This window comes from Acipenser ruthenus, chromosome 3 (genome assembly GCF_902713425.1).
Source record: "Acipenser ruthenus chromosome 3, fAciRut3.2 maternal haplotype, whole genome shotgun sequence".
Taxonomy (NCBI): Eukaryota; Metazoa; Chordata; class Actinopteri; order Acipenseriformes; family Acipenseridae; genus Acipenser; species Acipenser ruthenus.
This window is the reverse complement of record NC_081191.1, coordinates 70,503,461-70,522,675: the sequence shown is the minus strand read 5'-3', so window position 1 is coordinate 70,522,675 and position 19,215 is coordinate 70,503,461. Positions and strand designations below refer to the sequence as shown.

Sequence of the window (19,215 nt, the reverse complement as noted above, 5' to 3'; positions counted from 1 at the left end):
CATATGGCTAGTCTATTTGATCTGGAATTAGTATACGGTTGAATATCGTAATGTTAAGTCAGTCACTCCAACTGCATTCACTGAGGCTGTGCTATCTACACTTTTGTTTGATTTTGTTTTCTTTTTTAAATTTAGTCATTTGCCAATTATTTTTTATTATTTTCTCCCAATTTGGAACGGTCAATTATTTTTTTTTAAGCTCAGCTCACCGCTACCACCCCTGCACTGACTCGGGAGGGAGAAGACGAACACACGCTGTCCTCCGAAGCGTGTTCCGTCAGCCAACCGCTTTTTTTCACACTGCGGACTCACCATGCAGCCAAGAGCTACAACGTTGCAGGACAACGCAGCTCTCTGGCAGCTTACAGGCAAGCCCGCAGGCGCCCAGCCAGACTACAGGGGTCGCTGATGCGCAGTGAGCTGAAGACACCCTGGCCATTGAACTGAGGCCATAGTTCATTTTGCTCTTATGCACCCGTTACGGAATGCCCTTCAACAGAAAATTAAGGATTCAAAAAATGTTTATATTTTGAAAAGTCACTTAAAAAACGCATATTTATAAATTGGCATATCAGCGTATTTAGATCTGCTTTTATGAATTTGTATAGTATGTGTATTCTGTGTGCTATGTTTTAATATGTATAATCTGTGTGATTATTTATGATTACCGTATGTGTTAGTATGTTTTTAGATTGTAAAGCGCTTTGAGATGTGCTGTATGAATTGCACTATATAAAATACATTATTATTATTATATCAAACTTGTCTGTACATTATTTTCAATATTTTGGATCAGGTTTATATACAAAAGCCATTATTTAAATATTTGTTTTTCATAGTTTGCTTATATATTTTTCTACAAAAATATGTCTAATAGTTGTAACATTTTGACTGTCTATTATGATTATTATAGATTACATGGATCAATGTTCAATAAAGTACAGTATCTAGTAATACTTATGTTAAGTTTTACTATAATTTACATTATACATTTAACTATGTGTTTATTTTTGCTTTAAACAAATCGCAGGACACATTTTTTGTTCATTCTCTACTTTATCACTCTTTAATGATTACAGACAATAACACGAACAACTCTTTCAGTGCAAATGGACACATCTTCCACAGGGAACATTGTGTTCTGTGTATTCAATGGACAACCATCTTTAACACTGTAATAAAGTCAGTATTTTATCCTTCAAGAAAAGTACTGTTAAAGCAAAATTTGACATTGCAACCACTGCACACAGACACATGGATATTACTAAAATGTGGTACAGTGCCTGACAAACAGTAGATGATGTGAAATGGCAGCATCATTACCAGATCCTTAAAAACAATAAACAGGCATCTGTATCGTCCTATTTGTTTTTAAATACCTTGGTAGCAAAATAAACTCAGTAAGTAACAATACAAAGTTTAGAATTTCAAATACTTTTATTTTTCTACCATTGCAATTAAATGAGATGTAGAGCTAGCAAGACTCAAAACAGGCACCTAACACAATCCATAATCTCTCAGTTTACAAACCATTCATTGTTCTTGTTATAGACGTAATTCCAAAACACCCATCTTTATCAGATTACTACTGCAACTCTACAAAAAAATCAACCACTATTCTTCATTAGTGGCCCCCAATCGTCACTATGATAGGATGGAGCCTTTTTGCCACGCTTCTGTACGTGATCTTCATTCATCTTCTCCAAAGCTTCAATCTGTAAAGCAGAAGCAAAGCACTTAAACGTGTGTATATTGGTAACAGACTTTCAAAGTTAATTTTACATTTCTTGTACGTGGAATTTAGAACATAGACCTATCAGATCCATGTACAGTAGCTCCTGCATAGTTGCATTTGATATACATCACACACTGGACACTAAATCAGCCTTAAATGATTTTGCAAACACAAACAAGGAGAAGTTCCCTGTGGTTTTACCTGAGCAATGAATTCTCCCTCATTGTCTGCTGTAATGTTTAAGCCAGAGACTGCATTAAACAGCTCATATTCATTCATTGCTTCAGACACCCCAACTTTTTGGAAAAACTGTTAAATGAGACCAAAAAAAAAAAAATGTTTAGAGCACAAAAGATCATACTTTTTTTAGCGTATCAACACTAATATATTACAATATTTTCAGAAACTAAATATTGCATTTATCAAGATACGGGCATAAAAGTGAAAATGCAGCATTTACCAGGTGTCTATCGGAATCCAGATAACCAGAACATTTGCACGCCACAATAGAGAACTGACAGACATATGTTAAATATGCATAAATACTTTAAAGAGATGTCTGTGGTTGCAGATCTTAAGTGTCATTAAAAGATCAAGAGACATTAAAAATGTCCAATATCGACAAGAAGGGAGATTCTGAACCAGCAGAATCACTTTACTATACAACCACAGTTTATTCTAAAGTGTACCTACCAAGGAGACGTTTCTGCAGTCCCTGAATAGAAACTCAAGCCCATGGGGATGTGTGGGCTCCACTGACTGACTCACGTCAATCAGCCAAACCTGAAACAGAACAAAATACATTACATCAAACAGCTTAGATTAAATAAAAAAAGTGGAAACAGAAACCACAGTAAATTATTACTTTTTTTTATTATTATTATTATTATTTTTAAGCATACCTTCCCATTATGCCAAAGCATGTTGTATTCACTCAGGTCTGCATGAACAAGGTTACATTCTTGATACAACTGCTGCATCATCTGAAATGACAGGAGATATCAGAGACGAAGCACATTTCAGAAAATTTTTGCAAGGGTGTACAGGGTGTAAGGATTTTTAAACTCTTGCCTATGTATTGCCCTGGCATTGTAGGGAGTAACTGGCTTATCATAACTCAGAGCGCAGCTGTGACCTCAGACGGATGATAACACTTTTTGTTTTCATATAAGTTGTTTCTGCTTAGAAAGCTGTTTTGAGCCTATATACAAACCATAATCAAACCAATTAAAACTGGTTCTAAAACCACTTACTTTTGTTAAAAGTGACATGCTGTAACTTTAGATAAGTGTCACGGAACGCATAACAACACATTATACAAACTGAACATGTGGGCTTTTTCTGATAAACACGCACCCTGTGCAGGGCGATGTACACATTGTTCTATTCTAGTTAAATGGCACAAGCTCTTATTGTTTCATCAGCCTTTGTTCCTTTCCATTATACAACCTGTTACTTATGTTGCCCCTTTAAATGGTAAATAAATCATTGAAACTGTCTGTAAACATTGTGTGATTTTCCTGTGTTTAATGTAAGCTCTGAATCAACGCAGGGTTGGCGCACATCAGCAGTTTTCACTCACCAGCCATATCGTTTGACCTTGTGATGCATGGGTATAGTGCTATGCTGCTTGTCAAAATTGAGCAAAACGCATAGCATTGTTCTTAAATGAACTTGTTATGTGGGTTTCTGCTGACCATGGTAAAGTGAAGAAGAAATGCAGATGTTAACTATTAATGTGCTTTGTCTCACACTATGCATCATGCTAGAGAAATAAGACCAAATGTGGTTAAGGAAATTACGTACGCTAGCTGTATATCTGTGCTGATTGAAGTAATTTCTTTGTTCAGAAAACTAACATCTCTGATGCCACGAAAGCTCAGCTCAACAAATAACATATACACTGATGCCAGCTCAGAACACCATCAACGGAGGCCTGTGTGTGAGATCACTGATGTATCACATTTTATTTGCTTTGTTCCCGTTTGCATTTTTGATTCCTGAATAAACTCTTTTTTATTGACTTTATCTGAAGAAATTGAACATTACAAGGGCTGGCATAAAGTCACGGGACATATCTGAAGTGAAAAATATTTTACAATTTGAGATACATATATATATATATATATATATATATATATATATGATAAAGATATGTATGTATGTATTTATTTATTTATTTATTTATTTATTTAATAGATTGTTTTACTTACATGTAGCACCTGGTAATAGGCCTGATTCATATCTTCACTACTGAGCTTTATCTCCTTCAGCTTTGGGGCTGGGACTTGTTTCTCTCCAATGAAGGACATGACCAGAATATGTTTCTTAAGTATAACCACTTCCGGGCAAGGGATTCCTGCCTTTTGCATTCTGTAAATACAGAGTTCGATTTCCTCAGTTCATAAGTCTATCAATTACTGACTGGGTACGCACAACTGCAGCGTTTTATCTTCTTGCTGGATAAAAATAAACGCAGCACGTGTGTAAGGAGGGATTCCACTCCTCTCAAATAATTACTTTAGGGAAGTTGTGGATATAAATGTGCAGATGCCAACACTTTTTGTAACCTAAAAACACACAAATCGAACATGGCCAAACACAGACAGTGAACTGACCCCTTCACTCTTTTCTTCTTTTGTTTTTAACTTTATAACACATTACACTGAAAAGGTGCAGGGTCTTCAGAGACAGGCAATGTCTCTGTCACCAATTATTATTAGTCTCTCTTACCTGGCCAGATTGTGCATTTCCTTCTCAGCCCACATACGGATGATCTTTCGAGGGTTCAACTTGCTGAATCTGTCCTTGAATCGGTAATCATCTTTGATATACTTGTCCCGGTTCTTGAATTCATTCAGAGTAGTTTTGAAAACTTTGATTGCACACTCTTCTGGGACCGCTTGGTCATCAATGCTGCAAAATAGAAGGCACACACATCTAAGTAGGCACCAAGAGAAAACAGGATTTCACTGTTTGAAAGAGTGCTATTTTAATATAGAAATAATCACTGTCAGGTACTACAAACATAAATCAATCCAGAGCGACTAGGTTCATAGCTATAGCCCCATACATTTTATTATGAATCTATATTCAAATACTCTATAAACTTTTTCTGGTTATCTTATTTTCATAACAAAACAAACAAAAAAACACTATCTATATGTTTCAATGATTAGGATGTAGTCCTAAATAATTTCAATACGTTCAATTCATATTTGGTGATGTTTCAACCATGACCAAATAACATACCTTCCTCCTTTAGCATGAAAAACAACAGACTCTTTTCCTGTGCTGAAGCAGCCATTGATAGCTTCCAGGGTGCCAGCATTTACCATTTTGTACATCAGCAGACGTGTCTTTGGATCCACAGCTTGTTCCTATCAACGAAACAAACAACTTGCGGCTTATTTTTTATTTTTAAAGCAAAATGTAAATGTATGTCCGAAACATGCAGTTGTCAATACAAAACTAGAAATGGGAGCTATTGTGAACAAAAACTAAGCATAATCTTCAGGGTATGTCAGATCAGATCAACTTGTTTGTAATCTGTGTTTTTTTTTCAGTTAACAAACTTTATCATTTTCTTTAACAAAATAGTAATAGAAACTGGAAAATGTTTAAAAACTAAAATGAAACTGGAAACAAAAACATGAACATGAAAAACGAATATTCAAAGTTGTATTAATGTCACCCAATTCTGATTGAATGTCTAGAGAAGCTTGTAGGATTATCAGGCAGTGTCTTGTCCTGGTTTAAATCTTATCTTTCTAACAGATTACAATACGTCAAAATAGAGGATGATTCCTCTGCTTATGTGAAGTTACATGTGGTGTACGAAAAGGTTCAGTTATTGGACCCATTCTGTTTGCCTTATATATGCTGCCTCTGGGTGCTGTTGTCTGTAGACATGAGGTAAACTTTCATTGCTATGCTGAAGATACTCAACTCTATTTATCTTTGAAGCCAGCGATACCTCAACTGTAAATGTTCTGACTGCCTGTCTTGCTGACATTCATTCAGCAATGGATGTCTAAAAACGTCTTAATGTTAAACCCGGAAAAAACAGCAGTAATGTTCTTGGGATCAAAAGTCAACTAAATAATGTAGATCCATCTGTTATTAGAGTGGGCAGCTTCCCTTTTGAGCTGAAGACTGCAATGAGACAGATCTTTCATTCGAACCTCACATTAGGAATGTAACCAAAGTGTCGTTTTTCCAACTAAGGAATATTGCTAAACTAAGACGCTCGTTTTTGTAACATGATGTTGAGACTGATTCATGCTTTTGTATCATCCAGAATTGATTACTGCAATGCCCTGTTTACTGGTGTTTCAAGTGATGTCTTATGCCGATTGCAGCTTGTGCAAAATGCAGCTGCTAGGGTCTTAACAAAAACAAAAAATATGACCATATCACGCCTATCATAGCATCCCTACACTGGCTTCCAGTTCGGTTCAGGATTGATTTTAAGATCCTGCTAATAACCTACAAAACCATAAATACTTCAGTCCCATCTTATTTGAATGACTTGTTGATCCCATATGATCCCAGACGACCACTCCGATCACAGGGCGCTGGATTGCTCATTAACCCAAAGATTTTTTTAAAGAATACAAAGTGACAATGTACTGTTTTTTTTGGTGTTTTTTTTTTTAATCGCCCTGTGAAGCACTCTGTTTATTGTGAAGGGCGCTATACTAAATAAAGATTGATTGATTGATTGATTGATTGATTGATTGACTATGCAGCAACTCATCATGAACCTAAAAAAGCCTTAAAATGAAAAGATACTGAAACTGAAAAAAGTATTCTAAAACTGAAATATCGTTATGAATTTAGTTAATTGAAACTAAAACTAAATAATTTTAAACGAAAACTAAATAAAAACAAAATACTAATCTTACCAACTAAATAAAAACTGAAACTGAATTGAAATGCTGAAACTGAAAAAAAAAAAATGGAAATGTGATCTGTATCATTGATATTGTCCAGAGGTTAAAAACAGTGTAGCACTGAAAACGGTCATTTCTACTAGACACTACCTGTAATGGAACTTTTGAGAGAAAAATAAAATAGCTTGTCTGAAAGAGTTATCTGTATCAATAATATAAAATAATGTGGCACTGAAACGGTTAATGTTCACTGGGCACCATCTAAAATGGAATTTTAATGACATAGCAATAGAATACAACTGTGTACAAACTATACAGACCCATATATCAAAGCACCTGATCTGTACCATTGATATGACCAAAGGTTAAAGCAGGGGCACTGAATTACATTCTCTGGCAGGCCAGATAAGGCAAAGTCCAAACCTTGGGGGCCACAGGGAGCTCAAGATGTGAGTACTGGTGGGGGGGTGTTTAAATGGTCATGAAAAGCTGACTATCGAATCATGCTTTACATACAGTTACAGAACTTTGCAACACTACACTTGCACCAATCAATTAGTACATGTCAGAAATTACTACTTACAATGCTACAGTATCGGATTGCCATTTAATAAAAATAGAAAGCAAATACATTTTTCCTGATATTTTTCTGACAATATTCAAACGACATCTTGCAAACAAATAATCATACAAATCCCACTGTAATGCTATTAATACAGCATGTTCTTCATTTTAATTTTATTAAAACTAGAAAATGACTATGCTTTGTGAAAATGACTGCGCAGCAAGCATTCAAGTGATCGCTTTATTTATGTTGTATGAGCATCGTATTAAGCGCCTGATTACAAGTGTAGCACAATGTCTAAATATGCATGTTCTAATTCCAATGTAGAACCTAGATCCCAATCGTATTTTGTAATATACTTGTACTTACTAGAACTGAAGTCATTGTATTTTATCTTGCTCTTAATTGTATTAATACTTATACTGTGATTCTTGAAATGTATTTGTTTACGACTGTAAGTTGCCCTGGGCGTCTGCTAAGAAATAAATAATAATAATAATAATAATAATAATAATAATAATAATAATAATAATAATAATAAATAAATAAATGTAAATGAAAAGTTTCTCAATTAAATACATATCATGACAGTAAACAGAGGGAAAATAAACTTAAGTGCATATCATACATGCCATCTTTCACAGGCATGCCGCAGGTACATTTCTTACTGTTGCCAAACAGGATTTTTTAAGCCAAATAAAAGATATTTGATAGGCTCGGTTTCTTCTGCTAATTTCCTAATACAATACCTAAGCTAAAGTACATTGCTAACGTATTTAAATTAAATTAATACAAAAATTACTTTCACTGTCATGTTCCAATCAGATGCTGCACAATTCCCAGCTAAATCTAGTGAAATTAAAGCAATTTCTAATACTACCTAATACTAAAACTGTAATATTCCAGAATAGGTTGTGAAGGCTCCACTGATTTATTTTGCTCCACTGAATTAACTATAAAGCAGAGGATGTCAAACTTAATTATACACTTTTTCATGTGTGTATTTCAGGCAGAAACAGTACAAAAGTAGACATCGCTTTTTTTTTTTTTATCCCCACCATTGTAGTTTCTTCACAATAAACAAAGTGGCAAATGACACATTTTCATAAAGTAATAGTGATATTGAGGTGTTTTTTATTTATTTATTTTTTTAAGCTGTGCACACAAGTGAAAACTGTCAAATGTAACTTAAATAAACTCTTCCAGAAATAAATGTGGAAAAGGGGGCGTTGCACAAAGAAAAATCACCATTTTGTTTTTCGTTTATTACTCTCCTCATAACAGAAAATAGGATCACAACAAAACAAAACGTTGATCACTATACACGTAACTTTTACCTTGCTAGTTTGGCCAGTGTCTGGAAAGTGATGTGCATTACCTGCATATGTATCCCCCGATTCTGACTCATTTGCCAAATCTGAAGCATCACTCTGCTGATGTTGTGTTAATAACACATATCACTTGCCATTTTAGAAACAGATGTGGAGTTTTGCCTTCAAATTAATGTGCAGCAATGTTCGCAAGGATATTCAGATAGTTTCTCCGCACTGAAGAAAATAACTGTTTTCATATCGCACTAAGCTAAATGGGTGGAGATTTGTGACGCATGCCAAAATGAAATCTCATCAGAATGAAAGCTGGCCAATCAGCTGACTTGTTCCTGATTAGGTTGCCAAAAAAAAACAAACAAACAAAAAAAAACGCTTGTTAGGGGACACAAATACCCTGTAGATAGCGGCGACATTACAATCTTACGTATCAGAAATGTCAGCTTTTGTAATGAAGGACAGCTGATGCTCGACGGGCCAAAAGGCAGGCTTGCGGGCCGCCATTGAGGAACCCTAAAACAATGTGGAAGTGAAAGGCTTCATTTTTAATGGACATTGGTAATGGAACTTAAGTAAGAAAATTAAAGATTACAGCTGTGCACCAAAAAGTAAGACAGTAACTCAGTGTACTGTATCTTCAAAAGTCACCTCAATATGGCAGCCCTATTAGGGGCTGTGTTTATCAGGCAATGGAGGTGCCGTCTGAATTTTCTCAATCAGAACAATTCACAAATACATGTAAGCACTACAACAGGGATTCTTAACTGAAGTGGTCAAATGTAAATCAAAAGGCCAAAGGTAAAGGTAGCACTTACAGCAGTTGAATGTTCCTTCTTTTCATGCAGTCTGGCACTGCGGCGTTGCTCAGAGTAGCAGTGTTGCTTTAAGGCATTGAAGACCTGGTTAGAAAGTTTTAGGTCCATTCCAACCCCATCTCCAACTTGGACTTCAGGTGCAAACTACAGAAGACAAAAGTATAACACAAAGCACAGTTCTAAATTGCCAGATTTTATCTCGCTGGAAACCAGGATTGCTAAATAAAAGTATGACATTATTTTGTTTTAGCATTCATTGACTTACTCTGGTCACTACTAGAGAATGCTCTGGGATCTAGGTTCTGCAATTTGTAAAGAGAAGGAGTCTGAATGCTATTTATAAGACTTACATTCTCCATTCGCTTTTACGTCACTTACATTGTCCATTCGCGCTGTATTCTTTCTGCCACACACCACTTCATCGTGTTTTGTGGTGATGTTTTTGCCTTTCCCTACAAAGCCCTTCTTTGGAGTGGTAGTAGGTTTATCTGCAAGGTCAAATATTACCCGTCAATTCAAGGAGCAACTTGTATAGCACAAAAGTCAAAGAGTGCTAAGAAAAGAGTTTGTCAGATTGTCAGTGTACAGTATTTTGAACAGACTGCTGGTAGAATGTGGCAGCATATTAAGATAGATACTCATAAGTGGAGGGATAGAGATGTTCAGTATTAGGAGGGTGAATGGTGTCTGAACATTACCAGGTCTATAGGGGTCATGGCAAGTGTCCTGCCAGTCAACTTCATCCTCGGAGCTGTCGCTGTCATCATAGGGATGCACCATTCGATAGTTCTCAAAGGAAACAGACACTGAAATACGCACAGAAAACATGTTATTCTCCAGAATTTCTTGTACTCACTTTTATTGCACACCAATGCACTGAAACAACTGATGAAACATAAAAATTTTAAAAAAAACCATAAAAACAAGATAAGATAAAAGACACCTTTGCTTTCCCCATTAAATTTCTTCTCCTCGCGACGGAGCTGCGTGTCAAACTCCCGGTCAAATTCCATCTGCATCATCTGAGCCAACATCAGGTCACTGGCTGTGTCAATGTTATCTCCAGTAATGAGAGGTTCATTAACACTGTAGAAGTAAAGAAAAGAAAAACTTCACACTTCTTAATTTTTAGTAAATTAGTAAAACCTACAGTTAGGTTTACAAAAAATTCTTACACTAACAAGAAACTAAACTGTATTGCTCAAACAAAAGAAGAACTAACACTGAGAAATTGTGTAAACTCAAAATTGCTAACACAGTGTTCCCTATTTGGTAAGCGATGCTAAACATTTAGGCCTAGTATTCATTTAGCCCTGTTCACACTTGCATTTTTATACCGGTATCGTTGCGGAACAGTACGTCTGTTCACACTGGAGTATTTACCGCCGTTGTACCGGTATAACTGTATCAATATGAAACACAGTCAAGAGCAAGTTTCATACTGGTACAGTTGCAATATGACTCGGAACAGTGAAGTGTGGAAAGGTGGATCAGTATGACAACGAAATGGATGAGTCTGAGGCTCCATTGACTCAATACAAAATCTTCTCTCTAGCTCTCTATATATCCAACAGCCCTTTTGCACGCAGCGTGACGGAGGTCCCCATAGAGAATCAGTGGAGTTAAGTATCTTGGTGTATACAGTACATCTTTGATGTAAGTGTATAGATTATAAACCATATTAAACGTGTACAGGTATATCGCAACACTGTCGGTCTTGGACTGGTGTTCAAAAGTGAGTTAGGACAGAAAGTGGTATCATATCGGTATATTCTAAACCAAAACAAATTTTACCAGTATCATTCAGTTTAGAAAACAACTGAAAAGATTAGGGATAGCCTGAGCTAGTTTTATGCTCAAGATGCTTCCAGAAAGTAACATACAGCCCAACATTCATCGCCAAAGTTCACAGATTAGGTTAAAAAACACATCACCCATCCACAGTTTGAAACACTATCATGAGTCATAACCACTGGGTACTAAGATAGGCCAGTCACAGTGCAAACAACCTTCACCCCCACAAAAAACCTTTTCATAATCATACAGTAGTTTTTTTTTTTTTTTAATTATTATTTGTAACTTGGTCTACTTAGTAGCCTAGACAATTAACACACAATAGAGCATGGACCTATACAGATGTTCAGAATGAGCTGGGGGGGGGGGGGGGGGGCGAGTAGTTGCACATGTGTGCAGTCTATTGCTCCCAACACGCTGGGAAACCCAGAAATGTCATAGAAATTTGTTTTCAAGTCTTGTAAGTACACCCCGACTTTAATGAAAATTAGGTACTTAGGTGTTTGTCTCAAATACATTGAGCACAACTGGCAACACATGAGAAAAAGCGGACTGGGAAATGCCAGCAAAAATTGTGACTGTTTAAAACATGCTTTCAAAAGTTCTTAACAAATTGATGTAATTGTGTCGCAATTGCCCACACTTTAGTACATCTCATTACAATAATTTTGATCCCTCATTTGCACTATCTCCACCCTGTTTTTGCGAATTTCTGCAGGAACGCCCACAATTACATATTCATTAAGGCTTAACCACAAAGAAAAACTGCTGCTGCAAAGCATTCGTTAAATGAAGCTAACAGCGTTGCGTTTGTTTAGGATATTTCATGCTACACTTCCGACTGGTTTGCAACGATTGAGACAGACGCAACACTTTAGTACATCTACCCCCAAGTCTTTAAACTAACACTACCTGTTGTCAAGACAACCCTTTAATAAAAGTCAAATAATTCAAAGTTTGAAGCTGACATATCGCACTCCATTAAACGAAACACCACAATCAGGCCACAAATCTGGTGAAAGAGGGAAATCCTTTATTTAAATTTCCATCTGAAACTTACTCAACATTGCTTGGGAAACCTACGTTCTCCTCATCAAGCTGCAGTTGCTTAGCCAGCTGTTCACTCATCACATCAGCAAGAGAGCAGGGGCTCATCACTTTGTTGGGAGCACCCCATGGACTCTAAGGAGGGGGAGAAAAAAACTGTTAAGGGACTTGGGGCCCTATTTACAAATCTTTAACTAATGACTTTTTAAAGGTCACATGTATCCCAAAAATATAAATAAATAATAAAAAAGAGGGACAGATAAATACATAATTAACGAGATAAAGCTTTGTACATATCTCCACTGTAGAATTATTTCTAATATTTTGTGAAAAGAATGGCTACAGATATTTGGAATGTTGTACAGAAAAAAACAAATCAGACTGATGGCAAGCATGACCAATCCCCAGCTCCTCCACCTGTTTTTTAAATGATGTCATCGGGGAAACATACCTTGTATGGTACAGTATACAACATAAACATTTCAGTGTTTATTATTTACAAAGCAAGCCACCCACCACTATGTCATAAACGAATGTAGTACATACATGAATGGACTGAGACCAGCAATCAGTGACTGTTTTAGAACAACTAGTTTAAAAAAAAAAAAAAAACACTTTATAATTGATGAGATTAACATAACATAAAAAGGATTATACATGTTTTTTGGTTGATGTGAACTTTCAATACAACAGTAAATGAAATGTTATACCGGTGTAGGGCCAGAAAGTGGTACACTGTCATAAAGTGATACATTGTCAGAAAGTGGTACCTGTACCAAAACTTGACCCATGTAATGCCAGAAAATGGTATGCTGTCAATGGTACTGCACAAATCACTACCAGTAAGACAAACTGTAGTTCACCCACAAAATCGTATATGTTTACAATTTAGATAACCCGATTTGTTGCTCATCAGTTAAAGTCACATAAATTTGCTTAATTGTGAAATTATATATTAAAAATATCTTTAAAAGGGCCAAACTCACTACATTGTACTGACTTCGGATGGGCATTTCCTTGTTTTCTGAGCTAAAAATCATTTGCGCATACCAGGGCAAGTACTGTACAGGATGTACCACTTTTTAACTCGTAACACAAAATAACACCACACGTATTTGCTATCTGTAGGCATGACAAAGAAAAAACAGCGAGTCATGAAAAAAAGTATTAGCATAACACAAAAAATATACAAATTGGCCATTCTTGGTTTGAGAATAAACACAGTTTAAACAGTCTTGATAATAACAATGTAAACGTCTCTGCCACAGAATCTGAAAACATTCTACAATTTGTGGAACAAGTACAGTATGATATCAAACGACTAGGCCACACGTTTCAAAATAGCACCAGAATACAAACCTTCCAAACAGAATCTGTTTCTTCTTTGACAGTGATTCCTACTTGATCCATGTTTATAATAAACGAAGTGCGTAGTTGCTTTACAAATAAATAAATAAATACTTTACAAATAATATTTTATTTTATCAAATAGCTTCAACGACAAGTCCAGACTTGTTCTCTACAAAAGCACAGAGATCGCCAGAGAGAGCTCGTCGTAGGCAGATAAATATATATATATATACTATATATATACGTGTATATATAAAAATATCACTCTTTACAGACCACAAATAATAAAATACAATACAAAATAGATACCACGACGCGTGGTAACAGAAAAAATACGAGTCTGCCAAAATGTGGCAAAAATATCCTATTGAATGTGCAGAAACCACCGATACGGCAGAGTGTAATGGCTGCAACAACTAGTCCTATGAATTTTAGTCAGAGAGTAGAGCCGAGTGAATCACCACCACACGTGAAAGGGGAAACATATTTCTCTTAAAGAAACAGTGCAAAGTTTAAAGCCAAAACAGACATGTATTTGACGGTTACGTCACTTACACAAATACTGGCAGAACAATAGATGTTATCTAAACATGTCATGGATCATTACTTACAAATGAATCTGAGTGGCTTTTTAATGGCATTTTAATACCATCTATTATTGTATGCGTTACTATGACTCCAACTTTAGTTTTTGTTTTGTGCCGCTGGATATATCATATTACAAAAACCTTTGCAAAGCGACATTTTGTTACGTGAACTGCTTATCAACAACATTGTCCACGGCAATACATAGTAAAACAAAAAAGCCAAGAGCTTATCTCACTTGTTTGTTAATACTGATAAAACATGGCTTATAAATGTGGGAGTTTTGGGTGTCTGCAAGTAAAGTGATTGAAGAGAAACATGGTACGCATATGAAACTTTTTGTTACTCTTGTTTGTGTTCACTTTGTATCATTTTCTGTTTCAGTCAATATAGTTGTACTGTATTCCCCTATCAAGTTACTTCTGACCACATGTGATGGAGTGGTCCAAGTTCCCAGTAGCAACCTGTGTCTCTCTTTATATCTTTACTCTGGTAGTACTGAAGTAATGTGTAGTAAAACACAGTGGTAACAAAGGGAAAACATGGTAAATAACATATACATTACTTATGGGAAACCATAATGCAAGCATAGTAAAAGCATGGGAATACTTGGTAAACTATAAAATTATGGTAAACTCTAATAGGGTCTATTCTTCAGAACAGATTTGCATGTTGGTAAAGGGGTTCAACAAATTAAGGTAAAAAAGAAACAATTACAGGTTCTATTCTGCTTTTAAGCCCCATTAAGTTTAGCTGATTGTGACAGGATCGCTCTGTGGCCCAAGATGTTACCAGCAGGAATTTGAGACTCAGAGACAGAAGCTGCAGTGAAGCGCTGTTGCACACATTTAATTCCCAAAATAAACAGAACAAAACTGGAATAAACAAATAAACAGGACATGAGGGCCAAAATAAAGAGTCAAACAAAACAAGAATGCATAAGATGGGCATTTGCCTTCGCTACTAAGTTTACAACTCCCTCTCACCACCCCATTACCCACCCCACACCACACCACACCACACCACACCACACCACACCACACCACACCACACCACACCACACCACACCACACCACACCACACCACACCACACCACACCACACCCCTAACTCCCTCTCACCACACAAATGATTTCTCCTCCTTTTATACAGGTGTCCATTCTCCAATTAGCACTAACTACCTAATTGGAGAATGGCCACACCTGTGATTCCTGTCAGGGACAGATTTAACTCCATCCCTGCCAACCTTACATTCCTCCACACACTATTTAAATAAGCAGGGCTTTCGCCCTACCATACACCACTCCTCACGTGCGCAGCACAAATGGCCTCCACCGGCCACCTCCCCCTTGAAACACCAACCCCCTCCCATCTTGATCGTTTTTCTTCCTCCGGATTCTTGTGGGTGGGTTGGTCGGGGTTTTGGTGGAGGTGGTCCCTTTGCCTCCTCCTTTGGCCGAGGTGGCCCTGGGTCTTCTGAAAGGGGCACCCGTTTAACCCCTCTTGTTCCCCCTGTGCTTTTGTAAAGCCCTGCTTGTTTAAATAGTGTGCATGTGGGAATGTAAGGTTGGCAGGGATGGGGTTAAAAATGTCCTTGCCAACAATCACAGGTGTGGCCATTCTCCAATTGGTTAAATCTCCAGGTGTAATGATAGGACAAGGCCAGACAGTGCTTTCAAGACGATTCAGTAGGATGGAATGGAACAGCAAGGGTTTCCAATCCTGGTCCTGGAGGGCCGGTGTCCCTCCTGATTTTTGTTTTTGTCCAATTAAGTAATTTAGGGTACAGTTGGAATACAAACCAGGAGGGACACCGGCCCTCCGGGACCAGATTGGAGATCCCTGGTTTGCAATATCAAAGGCAGCACTTACATCTAGAACAGGGGTGGCCAGTCCTGGTCCTGGACAGCCGCAGTGTCTTCTAGTAGCTCTCGTATGTTGAACTAGCTCTATCAGTTCCTGCAAGGTAATCAAAGAAAAAGCCCCCATAATAGCCTTAATATTGTGAACAAATGTTTCTTGCAATGTGTCTACTTTTCATCACAGGTGGCAAGGATGTGGGAGGATTGCTACTAGCTATCTCTGGGAAGCTGGGGATGTAATATCCTCAATAATGCTTGAGGATATTACATGCATGCATGAAATTGAGCCCAATGAAATATTAAACATTTCATTGTACTTTGTTTAAAGGTAAAGGTTTTATTATAACTCTGCATTGCCATTTATCATTTGATAAGGGTATACTGTATACATTGTCCTGAGTCAATGCGCAGAACCATTCTTTTTTATTTTTATTTTCAGAGTAAATATATGATAAATACTTTGGTATATAAAAGAGCACCCCATCCTAAGTGTGTGATTCTGAGCAATGTGACAGCTTGTATTTTTTTTAATCATTAGGTCTGCAGCTCTTTCTTGGCTCCCTGGTTCTGTCCTCTTTGTAGGTAATATTTATGCAGCCTCCAAGGCATTATACAGACTGGTAAGTGAAAATAGTTATACCTTGAGACTTACTAACTCTAATTTGAATGTACTGCTCACTGCGTACAGTAAAATCACCATTGTTCCATTTGGCTTAGCTTTTTAAGCATGTAACATTATTTGTAAACCTATAGGGGGCACTACACCATAAATATTGTGGTTTAATAACACTACAGAATCTATCTTTCTGATATAAAACACAGCGGTGGGCATGAGCAGACCCATATAAATGTATACTGTGGTACAATGTTAAAACATAGCAAAGTGCAGTGAAGAGTGTAAAATGATGGTTACAATATGTGGTCCTTTGTAAATTGGTAAATGCATGGGAAAAGCACAGTAATAATGCATCCCATGTTTACCATGGTAAATGTTTATAAGGGTGTTGTGTGTCTGCTAAGGGTATTTAGATGGGGTTTTAGTTTACTCCTAATGGCAGGATTATAATTTATTTTTTTAGTTTCAGTCAGGGGTACTGAAGTTTTGGGTTAACTCTGAATTCTTTTAATATTCTGTGTTTGCATGCTGCCAATTCCTTTTTCACACTTCATAATGCATCTGATGTGGTTATGTGCTTTATCCTGAAGCTGACTCAGAGAGAGGTATGTTCAGATTTCTTTATGCCATTTTTTTCTTGAATGTTTAGATTTAAAAGAAATCTGATTCACGAAAAGTCCATGTACTGTATCTGTCAGATTCAGTTATTTAATAAGCTTTTGCGCAGTTAAATATTATTATAATATATATATTTTTTAAACGGCCACATCTTGGATGAAACTACTAAGGTATATATACTTATTAATTACTGTGTTATCTATCCCATTCATGCAGCCTGTTTCTTGCTATTTTCCCCCAATACGAATGTTGGAAATACAGTCTTGAGTAGCCAGTGGGTTCTATTCAATTGATCAAACCAGCTGTGGATCTAAATGGCATATATAAAGTAAGAAACTTACTGACTTGTTTCATATTTTTACAGGCAATAACAAACACATGAGACTAATAGAACAGCTGGATATTTGAGGGTTTTTTTTTTCTAATCTTGGGCTCTTATTAATTTTTTACACAATGGCAGTATGTTGTTCGACTACTTGAATCAACCCCAGTAATGTTTTAATACTTATTAATGGATTTCTACAACAACTTTTTAACTTTAAGCAAACAATTTGAGCAGCCAAGATCTGCAATTCTTAGGCTTATATTATTTAAATATAAAAAGAATATAGGGACTGACCCTTTGGGGACCTAACACTTACAGGAAATACCTCAAAACACAAAACCAAAAGGCGTGTGATGCTCATTATATATATATCCATGATGACAGTAATTGGTAAACCTAGTAGCTCCCGAGTAGTTACTGCTGTTATGTTGAAAAATCAAACTAACATTTGAAGCAAAATAAAAGATAATTCCACTACTGACCTACAGCGTTGTGGTTAAGACCTGAGGAGGCTGGCTATGAGGCTAACATTAGTTTCAGCATCAACCAACAGGGAGGACAATGGTAAACAGAATTATGGCTGATTTCAGAGAGGACTTTGCTACATGGACATCCTTAAATAAATTAATAATCTGAATGTTGAAATGTTACTGCATCTTGAATTGGACACGAATTAAAAAGAAACTACTTCAGTAGGTAAATATTTAAGTACTGTAGTTAAATTCTGTATAAGGACCTGGTTCCACAGCATGTATATATCTTTTTAGTTTGTACTAGGAACATATAGGTCTTGATGACCTGTTTTTCATGGCACTGACACTTTATTTAAGAATATACCTTGGGAACACCCGATGAACCTGCCAATGCATACATGCCAACAGTCCCAACAGTCCCGATTTCCTAGCAAATGTCCTGCACCCAGATGCATAGGAAGAAAGTCCCGATATTTACAATTAAAAAAAAAATTCATTTATTCTGCGCAGCAGAGTTAGTGAAAACCACACGCTGTGCTCTTCGTGTGGGTGACACATCTGCTGATCACTAACTTACCAGTATACAAAGGTAAGAACGCTTCATTGTGTCTATGGTGTTGAGACGATACATCTGTTATTATATGATAGAGTGGTTTTTTGTGTATGACTCCTCCTATGTGTATGATGCGTATACCCCCCCCCCCCCCCCCCCCCCAAGGGACGAGTGTCCCCCTGATCAGTTTCCAAATGTTGGCAATTATGTCAGTGGTAATTTAAAATTCTACTCTCCATGCTCTGGATGTAGGTCATGGAGCCCTACTCATGGCTCTGGTATTTATGTTGTTGGTGAGGGATATGTGCACTGTTACTTAATTCAGTACCTTGCTTTAATTTAACGTAGTTTCAATAACTGACATCAATAGTAAGAAACCGCTTTGACTAGTCTGTTTTGGTTTTTAACCACTAGCACAGCAAGTGTTGCAAAATAACAACCTTCCTAAAACTACATAATCATTAAAAAAAGGGAACAAAAAGTAGCTTCCTCACAGTAAACATTATACAAAGCAATGTGTCTCCTGTTGTCTCTTCAATATTGTAACGTTCAAGATACCTGTCATTTATTTATTTATATATTCATTCACTCATTGCTTGCATGCCAAATTGTTTACCTCTCAGTTAGTGCTTTCAAAATCCACCGTGGGATAAAC

At 36.7% G+C, this 19,215-nt stretch overlaps 1 protein-coding gene across 3 annotated transcripts in view; it reads right to left on the bottom strand.

Moving 5' to 3' along the window:
• Window positions 1–1,418: 1,418 nt before the first annotated feature.
• LOC117394934 (serine/threonine-protein kinase RIO3-like) overlaps window positions 1,419–19,215 on the bottom strand; it is a 26,646-nt gene continuing 8,849 nt past the window's right edge. The window contains exons 2-14 of one of the 3 annotated variants that reach the window (XM_059015854.1): window positions 15,986–16,072; window positions 12,193–12,314; window positions 10,282–10,424; window positions 10,037–10,144; window positions 9,717–9,826; window positions 9,339–9,482; window positions 4,988–5,115; window positions 4,469–4,651; window positions 3,949–4,108; window positions 2,638–2,718; window positions 2,429–2,518; window positions 1,937–2,044; window positions 1,419–1,715 (exon numbers count right to left, since the gene is read on the bottom strand). In XM_059015854.1, the coding sequence (XP_058871837.1) occupies window positions 1,608–1,715; window positions 1,937–2,044; window positions 2,429–2,518; window positions 2,638–2,718; window positions 3,949–4,108; window positions 4,469–4,651; window positions 4,988–5,115; window positions 9,339–9,482; window positions 9,717–9,826; window positions 10,037–10,144; window positions 10,282–10,424; window positions 12,193–12,314; window positions 15,986–16,072 (1,572 nt within the window). In that variant the 3' untranslated portion in view covers window positions 1,419–1,607. Of the gene's footprint in view, window positions 1,716–1,936; window positions 2,045–2,428; window positions 2,519–2,637; window positions 2,719–3,948; window positions 4,109–4,468; window positions 4,652–4,987; window positions 5,116–9,338; window positions 9,483–9,716; window positions 9,827–10,036; window positions 10,145–10,281; window positions 10,425–12,192; window positions 12,315–13,538; window positions 13,963–15,985; window positions 16,118–19,215 lie in introns of those variants that run through there. The other 2 variants (XM_059015852.1, XM_033993697.3) reach the window with 2 other exon arrangements.